This window comes from Diplodia seriata (genome assembly GCF_021436955.1).
Source record: "Diplodia seriata strain FDS-637 chromosome Unknown scaffold_5, whole genome shotgun sequence".
NCBI lineage: Eukaryota > Fungi > Ascomycota > Dothideomycetes > Botryosphaeriales > Botryosphaeriaceae > Diplodia > Diplodia seriata.
The window spans coordinates 1,235,096-1,251,649 of NW_027117312.1; the positions used below are offsets into that span (position 1 = coordinate 1,235,096).

The 16,554-nt window shown below is 59.7% G+C and overlaps 6 protein-coding genes across 6 annotated transcripts; 4 read left to right on the forward strand and 2 right to left on the reverse strand.

Moving 5' to 3' along the window:
- Window positions 1-2,232: 2,232 nt before the first annotated feature.
- On the forward strand, window positions 2,233-4,004 carry SLS55_005372 (uncharacterized protein; the record flags this gene model as incomplete). The annotated part of the gene is made up of 2 exons (XM_066776822.1): window positions 2,233-3,358; window positions 3,421-4,004. 2 exons carry the CDS (start codon window positions 2,233-2,235, stop codon window positions 4,002-4,004), a joined length of 1,710 nt encoding a protein of 569 aa, XP_066632664.1.
- Window positions 4,005-7,137: 3,133 nt separating this feature from the next.
- SLS55_005373 (uncharacterized protein) lies at window positions 7,138-8,898 on the reverse strand (the record flags this gene model as incomplete). The annotated part of the gene is made up of 1 exon (XM_066776823.1): window positions 7,138-8,898. The coding sequence occupies one exon, from the start codon at window positions 8,896-8,898 to the stop codon at window positions 7,138-7,140; it is 1,761 nt and encodes a 586-aa protein (XP_066632665.1).
- A 774-nt stretch (window positions 8,899-9,672) lies between these two features.
- Window positions 9,673-11,025, reverse strand: SLS55_005374 (uncharacterized protein; the record flags this gene model as incomplete). Its single annotated transcript, XM_066776824.1, has 4 exons — window positions 9,673-10,031; window positions 10,092-10,565; window positions 10,662-10,770; window positions 10,879-11,025. The coding sequence occupies 4 exons, from the start codon at window positions 11,023-11,025 to the stop codon at window positions 9,673-9,675; spliced, it is 1,089 nt and encodes a 362-aa protein (XP_066632666.1).
- A 571-nt stretch (window positions 11,026-11,596) lies between these two features.
- Window positions 11,597-12,558, forward strand: SLS55_005375 (uncharacterized protein; the record flags this gene model as incomplete). The annotated part of the gene is made up of 2 exons (XM_066776825.1): window positions 11,597-11,859; window positions 11,916-12,558. 2 exons carry the CDS (start codon window positions 11,597-11,599, stop codon window positions 12,556-12,558), a joined length of 906 nt encoding a protein of 301 aa, XP_066632667.1.
- A 553-nt stretch (window positions 12,559-13,111) lies between these two features.
- Window positions 13,112-13,714, forward strand: SLS55_005376 (uncharacterized protein; the record flags this gene model as incomplete). The annotated part of the gene is made up of 1 exon (XM_066776826.1): window positions 13,112-13,714. The coding sequence occupies one exon, from the start codon at window positions 13,112-13,114 to the stop codon at window positions 13,712-13,714; it is 603 nt and encodes a 200-aa protein (XP_066632668.1).
- Window positions 13,715-15,023: 1,309 nt separating this feature from the next.
- SLS55_005377 (uncharacterized protein) lies at window positions 15,024-16,297 on the forward strand (the record flags this gene model as incomplete). Its single annotated transcript, XM_066776827.1, has 3 exons — window positions 15,024-15,325; window positions 15,360-15,822; window positions 15,881-16,297. The coding sequence occupies 3 exons, from the start codon at window positions 15,024-15,026 to the stop codon at window positions 16,295-16,297; spliced, it is 1,182 nt and encodes a 393-aa protein (XP_066632669.1).
- Window positions 16,298-16,554: the final 257 nt, after the last annotated feature.

The following is a 16,554-nucleotide window of genomic DNA, read 5'->3' on the forward strand; positions in this document are numbered from 1 at the left end:
GGCGCTGTGCCGCGATATCGGGACCATGGGGACGCGCGAGAAAGCTGGAGGCAAGCGACGCTCTCCAGACTCCGCCCGCATGCGGGACTTTGCGGTCGTGCCTTCCCAGCGCGGAGAAGAAGCAGGGAAATTTTGACGGGCCTCATGATTCACCGGGCCAACGCGGGAGCTCCGCGACAGCGGATGGGGTTTCACGTCCCAGGATCGGACCACGTGTGTTGACAGTCTCCTGTTCAGGACGGGCGGTGTGGTGGGCGATGGCTGTCTGAGACGGTTAGCTTGAACGCTTTGATCGATGACGCCGTCGAGCCTTGCGACAGAGCGGCATCCGCCGAGCGCTGCCGCTGGACCACGAACGCCAATCCCGACGGCGGCAGGGCCAGCAGACCCGCTCCGACGAGAATCCGCTCCGTAGCCTCGCGCAAAGCCAGGAGCAAGTCGGAACGACTGCAAGAAATCCGCCATGAAGAAGCACGCTGATGTGTCGAGTAAAATTCAGTGCAGGACCCTGTGACGTCACGGCTGAACAAGCGTCGGGCAGACTGTCTGCTGCTCCCGGCCGAGCTGTCCACCACTCGTGCGTAGGTACCGGGCGCGCCGTTGCGCGTCTAGGGCGCCGCTGCAGGTGTCGTCCCATGGCGTGCTTTTCTCCAGAGTACTCCATCTTCTCCGTGCCGGGGATTTCATGGAGATTGGAGACAGAGAAGCTGGAGGAAATGAGGAGGTGCTGCGGGCGCCCCATGGGTCTCTCGACAATTTCCTCAGAGCTGGGAGAGCTGAGCCCCATCAGCCCACAATGGGCCCGACAGCACTGAGCATCGAGTGGGCGGTGAGGTCGGGGCGACGAACGCGTGCGAGCGACCCACCGTCGAGCCTCCACATCCGGACGCTGCTGCTGTCGACCTGCGTCCACTCTTGGCCAGATAGGAGAATGGTCCGTCGCGAGGCGGGCAGGCGGCATTGGCGTGGTGCAATCAGTGGAGCCGCGCTGCACGGCGTCGCAGTCGGCACGCAATGCAACGCGACACCTCGACAATCGGCTTGACGATGCAGCGTGCGTGGGCAGGCACGCGACCACGCCGGTCAGACGACGGCGTCGTGATGCGCACCCAGCGGCGCGGGTAGAGGTGTTTGAGCGCTGCGGAGGTCGGCGTGGTGTTGTCGGCAGGGGCAGTTGGGACAAGCAGGCGGCTCGCGGCGCTAGCGGCACGGCTGGCGGAACGCCCTCAGTAGACCCACTGCCATCGCCTTTCACAGGCACAGAGGCCTGCCACTGCACGCTCCAGCCCGGCTTTGCTTTGGGCGCCACCGACGCCAGCGGCCTCCAACGCCTGCCAGTCCGAGCCAGTCCACTCTCGCTGCCTTGGGGTGAAGTGCGCGACCGGCGTCTTTTACGAGCTCGCCGCCGTGACATCATCGCCAGGCCCCCGACGACTCGCGCTCGGCACCAAGCCGCAACGAACCGCGCGCTCCCGACGGCTATGGCTGGTCCTTAATCCGCTGCCGGCATGCGCGAGCGGCTCTTCTGCTTGGATCTTCCGATCGACAGGGCTTGCGGCCGGGATGGCAGTGGCTGTCGGGCTGACATAATCGATAAGGCTGTTGATCTGGCACCGCCTGAACCGCGGCGGCATTGCGGCGGCAGGCCCGGCTTCCGTTGAGAGCCCACTTTTCGACAAATTTGACTTCCGCCTCGGTCCACCTTCCTCCCAGGCCAGCTCTGCTGTTGCGCGTCTGCGCCGCGTTGCCTGCGGTCCGCGCCTTGGGAGCAGCTGGTCGGCTGCACTTGGCTCTGCACATCGAGATGAGCGAGCAATAATGCTGAGGATGGAAGCCAATTCCAGCGGCCGGGTTGTGAAAAAGTTTCGCCGAGCTCGGTTTCCCCGGTGCTGTTTGAGCTCCGACAGTGGAGATTCTTCGCTCTGCTTGTTCGCCTGATCCTGGTATGGTCCGCCACGCCGTTTGGTCCGCTCCTGGACCTTGCGAGGTCCGTGGTGGATACACTTGCTGGTCGTCGCAGCATCGGCCTGGCCATCGTTCGGACCCGATGGAGTCCAACGTCATCGGGGGACCATCGAGTGACACGCTTGCACTCGTCGCCGTGGCGCCAGGCCGACTGGAACGTTGCCCTCTGCTCCTTTTTGGCACGTCCTTTATATACCCTCGTCCCGTGGAGTGCTCTGCGAAGTAGCTGGTACCTTTCCATCCGTTCCTCTCCAACAAACAGTCAAAATGGTCCGCAAATCCCACCACCAGAACAACAATGTCTCCCACGTGGAGGGGAACAGCAACCCCGAATCCTCCCAATCGTCCACTGCGGGTGAGAAGCCGGTCCAGAAGTCCAAGGGATGCGTTGCCGGCGGCCAGTACCTCCAGGCTCTCCACGCCGAGGAGGACAAGGGCGCCTCGCATGGTCCGCTGACCGAGGTCGAGATCGACATGCCCCTCACCTACTTCGACCACCACCGTCATGAGGGCGAGGATTTCATCCTGCTGAGATTCGCCCCTGGCGATGCCGAGAACCCGTTCAACTGGAGCAACGCCCGGAAATCCATGTCGACGGCACTGCTGTGCCTCATGACCCTGACCATTGGTCTCGCCACCACGGCATACAGCTCCGGTGTCAGCAGCATGTGCAAGGAATTTGGTGTCGAGACGGAAATTGGCCAGCTTGGTCTCTTCCTGTTCAACTTCGTCTGCGCTATGGCTCCCATGTTCCTGGCTCCTTTCTGCGAGCTGGTCGGTCGTAAGGTCATCTACGTCGGAGCATACCTCTGCTTCTGCATTACCTTCATCGGTCTTGCCCTCGGCCAGAACATCGCCACTATCCTGGTCATGCGCGCCTTCCTCGGTCTGTTCGGTTGCGTTGGTACCATTCTGGTCGGCGGTACTTTCGACGACATGTACCCTCCGGAGAAGCGCTCGAGGCCCATGGCCCTCTTCTCCTACGTCGCTATCCTCGGCACGGTCGGTGCTCCCATCTACGCTGGTTTCATCGACCAGGCGATCGGCTGGCGCTGGATTGAGGGTATCCAGGGTATCTCCTGTGTTCCTCTTCTGATCATCATCCTGGTGTTCTTCAAGGAGACTCGCGGTGGTGTGACGCTCCACAAGCGCGCCAAGGCACTCCGCGCCGCGACTGGCGACGAGCGTTACAAGGCCCAGATGGATCTCGAGGCCAGGAACATCAAGCAGATGCTGAACGCCTCGTCCGTCAAGGCCGTCAAGATGCTTGCCACCGAGCCCGTCGTCTTTGCCTTTGGTCTCTGGATCGCCTTCGCGTGGTTCCTGACCTTCCTCTTCCTTTCGGTTATCCCCATTACCTTCACCGAGAAGCACGGCTGGAATGAGGGTGTCTGTAAGTCCACCTCTTTGCAAATTCCCCCAGTATTCCCTAGCTCTTACTAATGTTGTCCGCAGCTGGTCTTCCTTACATCGCGCTCTGCGTCGGCACCACCATCGCTTTCGGCCTGAACTTCCTGCAGATCAGCAAGTACGAGAAGATGAACGTCGAGCAGAACGGCAATGTCGCTCCCGAGGCGCGTCTGTACGGTGCTCTCTGGGGCGCCGTCTGGCTGCCCATCGGTCTCTTCATCTACTCCTTCACCCAGTACGGCTACCTCATCTGGGTCGGCCCCGTCATCGCCCTCGCCCTGATCGCCATCGGCATCTTCTTCATCTTCGAGTCGTGCTACTCGTACACGGCCGACTGCTACGGCCAGAACTCGTCCTCGGCCATCGCCGGTCAGGGTCTGATGCGTAACACGCTCGGTGCCGTGTCGCCGCTGTTCGCGACGCAGTTTTTCCATAACATGGGCTCGCAGTGGGCCGGTCTGCTGCTCTCGCTCGTCGCCGTCGTCCTGACCTTCATCCCCTTCGTCATGTTCAAGTTCGGCCCGGCGCTGCGCGCTCGCAGCAAGCTCGCCCTCATCAGCGAGGACGAGGCCATGAGCGACGAGGAGGGCACGTCGGTGGAGCCCACGCTCACCAACCCCGTCCACTAGAGGAGATGTGTTGCGAGGTCCCTGAATGAATTTTTTCCCATGCTCTTTCCGTCTTGGAACAGTTTGATCTCAGCTGGTCTGGGCAGCGAAAAAGAAAGAAGGCGAATAGAGATAGAACGCGTTGTGTTCGTCCCGTTGGGTTCGCATTTGACGGTGTTTATTGGGGAAAAGATCGATTTCTTTTTTGGAGTATCCCGAGGTCGCCGAGTGCCCTCTGGGAGCATAATGATTCCCACGCTTGTGTCTGTATATATATAGTTAATGAATAGAAGCCGAACACCCTTCGCTTCCAAACCTGATCTTCTGTCTTTCGTCATGGTGCAGTAGTGAATTGAGTGGATGGGGGATGTGGGTGTGGGTGGCTGGGTAGGGTGGGACGATGAAGTAAACAAGGTGAGGGGGACATGATGAGGTAAACAGGGTGAGTGGGACGCAGTGAGGTAATTGGTGTAGGTGGAGAGAGATGACATACCTTGGGCCTGGGCCTGGGCTTCCCCATCCTGCGTGCGCGCGCGTAGGGACGGGGCCCCGGACGGTATTTATACGGCTGAGAGTGTGGGCGGCGCAAATCAAGGAAAACCCGGGGTGCATATGTACCGAGGGGCATCGGACGCAAGGCACCCCGGGATGTCATTCCTCGTGCGTTTGCGCGCGGGATCGTTCGATGGGATCACACAGTCGCACCCGGGCAGGCGCCTCACGGGCTTTTTTCTTTTGCGGCTTTGTCGTAAGGGGAAATTCGGCGCGCCTTGGTGATGGGCCCCGGTTGGTGGGAAAGGCAAATGCCGGGCGCCCCGTGGGGACACTGACACACAACTGGGGGAGGAGCGATGTGGTGCGAGCGGCCGCGGCTCCCAATCCTGTTCTGGGGTTGGCCCGCCCCTTGACCGCCTTCCGTTCGCGCCAAGGAATCAACCTTCCGTACCACGCGACCAACGGACGCGCCGCATTCTCGCTTTTCCGCTGCGGCTAGCTGCCGTCGTCATTGCCGAAGAGCCTCGCGGCCGCCGTTTCTCTCGTGATGAGGCGTCCATGAGGAAGAGTGAAGAGCTTGACTTTCGGTTGGGCGACGTAAGGCATCGCAAGGGACGCCCAAGTCGACACCTGGCCCACCCGTTCGGCATCCATTTCCCCGACCGATTGCGGCATTCTCCTTTCCTTTCATCGTGGACTCTTCCGTTTCTTGCTCGTGCTCCGCGCTGGTGAGCGAGCACTGAGCTCGGCCGAGATTATCGTCTCACGGCGAGGCACCAAGAAGGGCTGAGACTCCTTGGCAGCTTTCAAGCGTTCTGGGCAGGAAGAGCCGCAATGGAAGCAACGCAGGGAGAGAGTCATGGGTGACGGCGCAAAGCGGCGTGCGAGAACACCCTCGGACTGTCTCTGCTATCCTCTTCTTGTCCTGGCCCTCGACTTTCTCATTCCTCACTTCCATCTCTCGAGTCGGCAGTAGGAGCGGACCGGAAACTCATTCCTCTGTTCGTGTAACCGGCTGAACGCTTCACGTAACGCAAAATCGGAACGGACGAGCCACCGACTGGGCTCACGATACCCCGAGATGAGGCGACGGATTGCGAGACGTCACTAGCCCGTGCCGAAGTGGAACGGCGTTGCATCGTCTTGACGGGTTTTCGGATGTCTAGACCCTGACCAAACACGCACTCTAGCCTTGGCATCGGACTTCTTGCGGAATTACCCCCTTTGCAGCGTACACTACTTACTTCCCATTGGCGATTTACGAGAGTGGTATTCTGGAGCCCTTCACATGGCGAACGATACGCTCTGCGCGAAGAACTACCTTATCAGGTCTTGCACGCGCGGTTGAAGCACTCGACGGCACAATTTTTTGTTAGTGTCGTCTTGCCACTGACGCCAGGATCAGTGCGCCGACTAAACAATAGCCGGCAACTGTGCAGCACTTCATCAAACGTCCCTCCACCTCGTACTCATACCTAGCCACTGACATGGCTTAGTAACATATTGGTGGTCTCTGGCATGCTTCACTGGAGGTTGAGCCTCCGGAGAAGAAGATAACGCCTGTCCATCGATCAAAATCGTCTCGTGGTCTAGAAAGCAATCGCAGAAGGGAATCATGACATGGACCCAGCTACTCTCTTGAGATCCGAAACAGAACCCACACATGACTAACCGATACACGATATTCAGGCCACAATGGTTCCGAACTCTTTCTCCGATCTTTCTACTACCTTTCAGCCAACCTACCACTCAAGCACGCGGTTAACAACCTAGCTACACGAACCCTTCTCACAGCGCTTCCATGGCAACGCAATGCCACGCTTCCCTCGCCCCGACTTCCTATCCCTGACCCTCTCACACTGAGATATGCGCCTCGGACATACGCCTCGGACAAATGTCCAACGATAACCGACACCTCCAATGCGGGCAGCACCGCAGCCTTCCTCAAGTTCGTATCGACTAGCAACCTTTGACCTACCCAGCATTGCAAGCATGCCGCTACCAGCGTAAAAATCTGGATTCCATCCCAACTTGAACGGCGGCGCCGTATATCATTTCATATCAGTCGACCACTCTCCTACACACACTGCACAACTGGACGGAAACTGCCCCTCTGTCAGGAATAATGAAGGGTTGTTGCAAGTCATCCAAGATCAAATACACGGCGGGTCTGAGATGCTTTGAAAATGATCAAGTCATGCCCAGCCAAGGCGAGACAGTATGCTTGTAGAAAAGGCATGGCGGGTAGTTCTAAGGCAGAGAAGGAGAAAGAAAGTGCGTGTGGCCGAATATAACGAATCCCAACATAGATAATTCTACTTTGGGACGCCTGTTACAAACACCCTCTCCGAGCCTTAGGGACCCTCCGTTTTTCTCACTTGCTCGCCTAGGTCTCTGCTTAATATTTGAAAGAGTCTCAACCCGACAAGTCTGCGATGGCCACTTCTGCTAGTCGGGGATCTCATGTTCCTCGATGTTGGCGTGTACACATCTACATATCATCGTCATAATCATACTTGGTGGACGGGGGCCGTACAGCACTACGGCCGCAGTTGCTCCATCACACCAACTAACCCCCATCTCTCCCACCTAAAAAATAAAAATAAAAAGTCAGGCATTTACAACCCCCATTCGTCCTCAGTCTACAACCCACCTCAGTCTACAACCCATTCGACCTCAAAAACTCGACCACATGACCCTTGACGACCTCGGGCTTCTCCACCATGGGCAGATGCCCGGCATCCTGGACGAGATAGTACGGGCCCTTGCCGTCCGCGTACCCCCCGGCCATCTTCTTCATGCCCTCGGGCAGCTTTCCGTCGCCGGCGCCCACGAGGAACGCGCCGGGCACGACGGCGGCCGTCTTCATCCGCTCCGCGTAGTCGTAGCTGTACAGCGCGCGCACCGCCGTCTTGAAGCCGTGCAGGCTGTTTCGCTCGACGGCCGCCTTGACCGCGTCGAGGGTCGGCTTCAGGGCAGGATCCTCGTACGACCCCGGCACGAACCAGCGGCGCACCGTGGCCTCGGCGAGCTGCTCGCCGACGACGGGCGCGTCGTCGGAGGGTACGGTGGGCAGGGCGGACGCGCCGCCGTACGACGCCGCCGTCGCGCCCTCCGCGTCCGCGACGGCGATGCGGTCGGCCCATAGCTTGGGGTTGGCGGCGGGCGCGACGGGGTTGGTGTCGCAGGCGACGAAGGACGACACGCGCGAGGGGTGGTTCAGCGCGGCGGCGAGGGCGGTGACGCCGCCGAGGCTGACGCCGATGATAGAAGCGGCTTTGGCGACGCGCAGGGCGTCGAGGAGGGCGATGGCGTCGGACGCGAGGAGGTCGACGGTGACGGGCGCGCTGCCGCAGGCGCTGTTGCGGCCGCGCGAGTTGTAGCGCAGGACGCGGTAGTGCGCGTTGGCCGGGTCGGCGAGGAAGGAGGCGACGAAGGCGTCCCAGATGTGGTAGTCGGTGAGGATGGAGTTGACGAGGACGACGAGGGGCGAGTCGTCGGAGCTGGAGGCGCCGCCGTCGAGGCGGTATTCGAGGTTCACGCCGTCCGGGGTGGTGATGTAGGACTCGATTGCGGCGGACGCGCCGTTGGAGGCTGGGATGGTCTTGGTGACGCCGTCCGGGTGCTTGAACTCGGGCACGTCACCGGCGGCGAGCGAGGAGAGGTAGCGGGGCGCGGGGCCGAAGGTGTAGGCCAGGTTGTAGACGCGGCGCTTCTTCTCGCCCACGATGTCGGCGTTGACCTTGGTCGTCCACGGCGTGGTCGTGGCGGCCTTGAACTCGGGCGACGAGCCCAGCCCGTTCTCGGGATCGTACTCGTGCAGCGCCATGTACTCGGTGTGCGTCACCTCGTCGGCCGGCCCCAGCGGCTTGACCACGGACGAGTACTTGAAGCGCCTCGACCGCCGCCAGCCGGGCACCTTGGACAGCAGCTCCACGTGCTCCTCTTCCGCCCACCGCTTGTACTCGGCCTCGTCCGCGCCCGGCTTCAGGATGGACGTCACCGACACGAGCACGCCCTTACCGTCCGCGCCCACGACGTCGTCGAGCTCCCTGTATCCCGCCTTCTTCTTGTCGCTCACGACGTCGTACACGCGCCGGTCGACGTGGATCTTCTTCATGGTCGCGGCCTCGCGCTCGCTCTTCAGCGGCGGCCCGCGCAGGCTGAGGTACGCGTCCGAGTTGAGGGCGTTCATGTCGGGGATGTCGTAGAGGGCGACCCATTCGGGCTTGTCCTTGGAGCCTTCGCCATCATCGAGGTCAGCGGCGCGGTAGCGGTAGCCGTTGGCGACGAAGGGCAGGCGCAGGCGCGTCGGGCCGTGCTCGTTGTTGTACCAGTCGTGGAACACGGCGTCCGACAGCTCGCCGGCGCGCGGCTGCATGGTCACGTACAGGAGGCCGGGCACGGGCGGCGACGCCATCTTGCTTCCTCTGCGGCTGTGGCTGCTGCTCGTCGTTGTTGTGGATTGTTGCGACGATGATTACGGGTGCTCGGCTCGGCAACGGATGCGGTCTGAGCGGCGGCGGATGGTGGTAGCGAAACGGCGACGAGTCTCTGCGCTGTGGCGGGGCCAATGGCTCGGATGCTGGTGGAGGGTGACAACGCGAACATCAGGAGATAATTTGTGAGGGCTTGGAGCTACTATGGCCTTCGCAAAGCCGAGCTGTGTCGACGTGGGCGCCCGCATCGGTCCCTAGCTCGCTCTGCCCCGCGGCGCCGGCAGAGAGATCGGGATGTGGCGCCCCGCGTGGATCCGTCGAACAACCCGGCACTGGACCTCGGATGTGCCTTTAGCCGCCCATGGCCGAGCGACGTCAGCGGGGTGCCCCTGCTGATTTTTTGCGACGCCTGAGTTTTGGTCATCGCTGCGCTGTCGAAGTGGATTTACGCTCAAATTAGGGTTCTTAGATTGTGTTGGGGGTTTCTAGTATGAGCATGCCCGATAAGCACTCAAAATATCGAGAGAATACATCGGATAAAGATGTGTAGCAATATTGTTCGACTCTGGTGCTTGCGCGCGCGCAGTGTGTTGTCAAACTTCCTTTCTGGGTCAAGATCTCATCCGGATGAACTCTCTGCACGCGCATCGCAGCATCGAACCACCAAATTTATCTTTTTCCGCGAACGTTCTGTCAGGGACGCAGGAACACAGCTCGGCGGCCAATAGCGTGTGATTGAAATCTAATCTCTACGTCTAGTCGTACCAGATGGCGTTCATGCCGAACCCTGGCTCCGTCACCTCACATCTCGCAACCCTGCCCAAGAATCCATCCTGCCACCTGTACATCTCGATGAACCCCACAGTGTCGTCTGTGATGGCAATGTATTCGTCGGTCCACGGACAGGGTGCGATCGCGTTCGAGTGGCCGCCACTGGACGAAGTGGGGTTCATGAACAATTGCTTCTCGATGCTGCCGTTTTCCGCCAGGCTGAAAGCGCTGATGTAGCCGGGCACGCCGATGGTGTTCGATCGCGTCGTCGCAAATAGCGTCTTCCCGCTCTGTGTAGTGAAGACGACATCGGCACGGTAGTTCTTGAGGTTATATCTGAGGCCTGCAGGGCGAATCAGCGCCGTCACATTAGGCTTCGGGCGACACGGTAGATTTCACATACCTGGCGGGATGAGAGGGAAGGTGCGGTGAGTGAAAACGGGCAGATGCGTTTGCTGGTCAATCACATATTCTGCAAGGTTGTTGCCAGCCTCATTCAGGACGTATATGTAGTTCCCACTTGGATGCATCTCAACCCATCGTGGATGGTCACCTGGGTCTGGCGCCTCCAAAGACCCGAGTAGGGTCAACTGGCCGGTTTCAGGGTCCTTCTTGTGAGTCCACACCTTGTTTGCGCGCAGATCCGCCGAGTACAGGTAGGTCTCTGTCGGGTCGAAGACCATGCCGTGGATGCCAGTCTTGGGCTCATACTCGTAGTTCTGAATGTTCTCCTTCAGCGAGCCATCCTCGTTGACCGACAAGACATTGCCAAAGCCAGCGTAGTCGTAGAAGGGGTTGCCGTAGACGTTGTATGGAGCCTGCTTGGCGGCGAGGAGGAAAATGGCGCGGGTGTTGGTATCCTTGTTCGCGGCGAGGGCTGTTGCGGAAGAATGTTATGTTAGATCACCTGAGGTGGAGAAGGATAGGCCGCCTGGATGGGTTCCCCGTGCGATTGAGGGATGCAGAGACGTACGGTGGCCAGTAATGGGGTGTGATGCGCTTCGCTCAATTTCGGTCGGGCTCTTGACGGAGTAGCTGGTCCACGTCTTCATGGACGCGCCGTAAATCTGCTTCCTGTCATGCTGCCTCCCGGATCACGAATCAGTCTTGCATGCGTCGCGAAAAAAAAAAGGAAACCGCTGTCAAAGCATCGGGCGAAGTCGAGGGGCTTGCGCCTGGGGAAGGCTCACGCTGAAGGTCATCCACGAGATGGGCTCGTCGTAGTCGATCTCGGTGCGCTTGACGAGGCTCAAGGTCAGCGCCTCGTCGTCGAACTCAAAGGTGAAGATGGCGCCCGGGCGGACCCAGGTGCCGACCATCAAGTGATGCTTGCCCATCCTGGCGAAGGGTCGCGATTGTGCGAGGTGCTGGAAGAGTCGGCAGGACGCGCGCATCTGAAGCTCGATGAGTATTGCGGCGGGGACAGCTGCGAGCTCCGGTACAGGCGCGCGAGAGGCCAGAGCTCGATGCCATGTTGGGTATAGCGCGGGATGGAAGAGAGATTACCCTGGGCCACGGAGCGACGGGGATGCGCCGGTTGCTACCATCGGTTGTTGCACAGCCAATGGCGGGGCTTCTTTTGCAACAGCGCGCCGACGGTCGGCAGCGCGGGTCGTGCGAGGCTAAGGTCTGGGGCGTGCGCGGGGCTGGGCTGCGGGGGCCCTGGTTAACGGGAAACACGCCGGCAACGAGCGGCTCCCTGCTCGGCGTCAACCAACGCTTCCCCAGAGTAAAAGGTCTCAGCCGATGGATCTGCCGCGTGCCCCCATGAGGCCTCACGCTGCGCACTTATAAGCTGTGCAGCCCTGGTTCGACACTGCTACCCTCCAAGTCTTCATCCTACTCACTTTTCTCCTCATTCGCAGTCGCAGACCCAGTCCCCAACTTCGGCACCACCCCACCGCAGCAATGGCCATGTCTTCCGAGAAGTTCGACCCCAAGTTCACTGAGAATGTCATCAACGCGATTGGCCCGGCCTGCCCGCCGCGTGCCCGCTTCGTCCTTAGCGCCATGCTCAAGCACATCCACGATTTTGCCCGCGAGGTTGAGCTCACCACCGAGGAGTGGATGGCTGGTGTCGAGTTCATGAACCAGTGCGGCAAGCTCTGGACCGAGAGCGAGGGCAAGAGGAACGAGACGCACCGCATCACCGACGTCATCGGCCTGGAATCGTGAGCTCCCCCGCACACTCAGGAGCGTGGCGCTCTTAGCTAACCAAATTGTCCAGTCTCGTCGACGAGATCGCCAACAAGCACCTGTCTGCCACCGGCGAGGCGCCTACCTCGTCCACCATCCTCGGCCCCTTCTGGAGCCCCCACGCTCCCTTCCGCGAGAACGGCGGCAGCATCATCGACTGCCCGCACAACGGCGAGGTCTCCCTGATGCACGGCAAGGTCATCGACATCGAGACCAAGAAGCCCATCTCCAACGTCGTCTTCGACATCTGGCAGGCCAACTCCAACGGAAAGTACGACTTCCAGGACCCCGAGGGCCAGAAGCCCAACAACCTGCGCGGCAAGTTCAGGACCAACGAGAACGGCGAGTACCACTTCTACATGCTCAAGCCCACCGCCTACGCCCTGCCCACCGACGGCCCCGCCGGTGTCCTGCTCCGCTTGATGGACCGCAGCCCGTGGAGGCCTGCCCATCTCCACCTGATGGTCAGCCACCCCGACTACAAGCCTGTCGTCACCCAGCTCTACCCCGACACCGACCCCCACCTCGTCGACGACTCCGTCTTCGCCGTCAAGGACGACCTGATCATCCACTTCACCCCCAAGGAGGGCGACGACAAGGCCTCTCTCGACCTCGAGTATAACGTCCGCCTGGCGCCCAAGGACGCCGCAGGCAAGATCTCGTCGGCCATTTAAAGGAAAAACGAGTTGGGATGATTCATTGGGCATATTTGGCGTTGTAAATACTTGGTTTTTATTACTGGGAGGTCTGGGGCACTCTGCACGCGAATATTTCAGCGTTGATATGATATCACACGGAGAGAATTGAGAGAACATTATACATGCCAGTTTCTTTGCCGTGATTGACTTGTTTTGTGGTTCTGGAATGGTGGGTAAGTCTTTTACCGCGACCCAAGTTCCGTCGAGCCATGCACGCTACCGAAAGCTTGGGTCCTGCACGCTACCCCACCATGATGCCTACCCCTCAATTGCGTCCCTTCCACAGCATATATGCGGGCGACATCCCCCGATCTCGCCTGAGCCCATGAGATTGCGTTTCTGCAAGGCACCAGGTAACCGCCGGCCACCAATTGAGCGCTGCAACCACCCAGCCACCAATCTAACCCACACCTCAGGCCTCCCCAGGACCTCCCCATCCCGGCCATCCATTTCGCATTTCGCACACCACCACCACGCAAGACTAAAGAACCTACGACGACAACCGCTCTCCACGACCGCGCCCCGCACCATGCGCCTCCCCTACGCGCCCGCCGAGGCGCCCGCCGAGGCGTCGCCGGCGAACCCGGACCCGGCGGCGACGGCGGCCATCTACGAGCGCATCGCGGCGCGGCGGCGGCCGCGGCCGCTGATCCCGCTCGACCGCGCGCTGCTGCACAGCCCGCCCGTGGCCGACGGCTGGAACAGCTTCCTGGGCGCGATCCGGTCGCAGACGGTCGTCGACGCCGCCGCGCTCGAGCTGGCCGTCGCCCGCGTCGGCGCGCTGACCGACGCCGTGTGGGAGTGGCGCGCGCACGCGGCGCTGGCGGCCAAGGCGGGGGTGAGCCGCGCGGTGTTGGAGTGGGTGCTGAAGAAGGTGCCGGTGGGGGAGGAGAACGACGGGGTGTTGGGGGAGAGGGAGAAGGCGGTGATACGGTATGCGGATGCGATGACGACGGAGGTCAGGGTCGCGGACGACGTGTTTGAGGGGCTGAGAAGCCACTTTGGCGAGAGGGAGGTCGTCGAGCTGACGACGGCCGTGGCCGCGTATAATTGCGTGAGCAGGGTTCTGGTCGCGCTCGATGTGGGCGAGATGAACGGGAAGGAGATGGAGGTGCCGCCGGAGGCGAAGTAGGCCTTGGCGGGGGCGGCGGTGGTGGTGGGGTGAGCAATGGAGCCAAAACGGGGTACGAGGTACGAGGTACGACGCTTGGAGACGCGCTCTGGGCGCGGTTGGGGGTTTGCCAGTATGCGCAACGTGGTGGATCTTTCGATGCCGATCATACGGGTTCGAAACAAGCAAACACCCGTGTGGCCAGAGCCAACGCCGACTTGCTGGTTGGGGAGTTCAGTGACTTCTGTAAGGGGTACGAATATAAACTCCGTTTTGACTGCTTGTCAACTGCGGTTGAGTTAGAGACGGATGGCCTCGAGAGCACACCTGGAAGTGGTAAAGATGCCACATCCTCGTTTCGTTAACCCCTAAGACCGAGCTTCCCATTCCACCGCCTGTTGCTTTCTTTAGAACACTGCCCGAAACAATCCTTGTACAATAGAGGAATTTCCCAATGTGTAGGGGAGACAAAGTAGGCAGTGATGTGTTGTTCTCCCACCGGAGCTAATATTGATCGTTCGATGGAAAGGGGATCGTAGGTCTTCATTGTGCGCGCTGTTGCGTAAGACGGGGTCACTGATCGGCTTCACGGGCGTGTTCCGGCACCAGGGCCGGTGGTGATATCCATCGGAATACGGTCCGGAAGACGTGCCGGAGGACGGGATACGGGTGACGAGGCATTTCCTTTAAGCGATGTTCAAACTACCAATCTCGGCAATCAGCTAAACCACTGGGCTACTAGTTTGGGCCAAAGCGGACGAGGAAACTGCACATCACGTTACGCCACCCCCGGTTCTCCAGAGAAGTTGCTGCGGCAAGTCCCGGCGGGCGCCAGGGGAAACAAATCACAGAGCGAGTCGCGACGCGTGCTTCCAAACCTTAACCGAAATGAGAAGGGTGTTTTCGCTGCCTCACCATTGCATCCGTCTTCCAAGTTAATCATGTCGATGCCGCGGCGAGAAACACCCGAAGAAACTCGTTCTCCGCTCCCAACAGTGAAAGGGGGTTCCTAATATGGAGTGCTGGCCTCAGTAGATCCACGGCAGATCAAGCACTGTCGGCCGTCCTGCTCTGCCATTGGCCCGCCCCGTAGTCTGTTCTCCATTCACAAACCGGTGGTGCTGCCCAAGGCCACAGAACCCGGAACCCCTGCTCTATATTCGCCCATGAATTAGCGCTCACCTTGTAGAGGTTTCGGATGCTTCGTATTTGGTTGCGATAATCGAGGGGGGATGCTGAACAGATAAAAGCGCATCTTGCCCATCTAGCTTAGACGCTCAGCACCACCTCTCCACTTCTTTTTCGATTCGTCTTTCATCCTATAGTCACGATGAAGTATTCAACACTGCTGGCCGGTTCTGCTTTGTCCGCTTCGGCGGCTTTCGTTCACCCCGGCATGCTTCACTCTGCCGACGATTTCGAGCGCATCACTACCAATGTCAATGCTGGCAACGAGCCTTGGATGACTGGTTGGTACAAACTGACCAACAACTCGCATGCGCAATCCACCTACACTGCAAACCCCGTGGAGCTTCTTTGTCGGGGCACTCCGGCCAGTTGCGAACAGAACTACAGCCGTGCTTTCAACGATGCTGCCGCTGCTTACCAGTACGTATTTGTCAAGCCATGGGAGTAAGTTTGGAGTCTAACAATTTCGTCCGGTTAGGCTTGCCATCCGCTGGAAAGTCACCGGCGACGAAGCCTTCGGAACCGCTGCCGCCAACGTCGTCAACGCGTGGTCCAGCACTCTCAAGGAGATCTCTGGCAACAGTGACAAATACCTCGCATCGGGTCTCTACGGCTACCAGTTCGCCAACGCGGCCGAGATCCTCCGCGACTTCGACGGCTTCACCGACGATGATTTGGCGGCGGCGGCGGCCATGCTTACCGACGTCTTCTATCCCATGAACCACCGCTTCTTCATCGAGCACAACGACGCGGCCGACGACCACTACTGGGCCAACTGGGACTTGTGCAACATGGCGACCGCGCTCTCCGCCGGTATTCTGTCGGAGAACCAGACCATGGTCGACGAAGCCATCAACTACTTCTACAACGGCACGGGCAACGGCGCCATCGAGAAGCTGTTCTGGATCGTGTACGACGATGGCACCGCCCAAGTTCAGGAGGTAGGAACTTCTTCCAAAAAGCATCCTAGTCCTTCAATAAGCTAATTCAATCAACCAGGCGGGTCGCGACCAAGGCCACACCATGCTGGACATTGGCCTCGTCGGCGCCTTCGCGCAGATGGCGTACAACCAAGGTATCAACCTCTTCGCGTACGACGACTACCGCATCCTGCGCGGCGCCGAGTACGCCGCCAGCTACAACCTGGGCAACGACGTGCAGTACACGACCTACGTCAATAGCGACGTGACCCAGGACGTCATCAGCGAGCAGGACCGCGGCAACATCCGTCCCATCTGGGAGCTCATCTACAACCACTACGTCAAGGTCGAGGGCCAGGACGCGCCCTTCTCCGAGCAGTACGCGCAGCTGGTGAGGGACGATGCTGGCGGTGCCGAGGGCGGTGGTGGTGATTACGGCCCGAACAGCGGTGGGTTCGATCAGTTGGGCTTTGGAACGCTGCTTTACACCATCTAAACTTTTTGGTGTGTTTCTTGATCTTGTATATACTTTTTTCTTCTTCTTTCATCTCATTGCATGGCGAAAACTGCCTGCAATTGGTCGCTCAAGCTTGTTTCAAGCTACTTTCACTCATTTGCCAAGGGCTTACTTGAAGTATGTCTGAATGCATTAAAATCATTGCTTATGAAGCACGAGCTTGATTCTCCCCTGTCTCAATGCTTTTTGTGCACACTCATCAGAATGAAAAATGAACAAAAGACCGGAGTTGTACC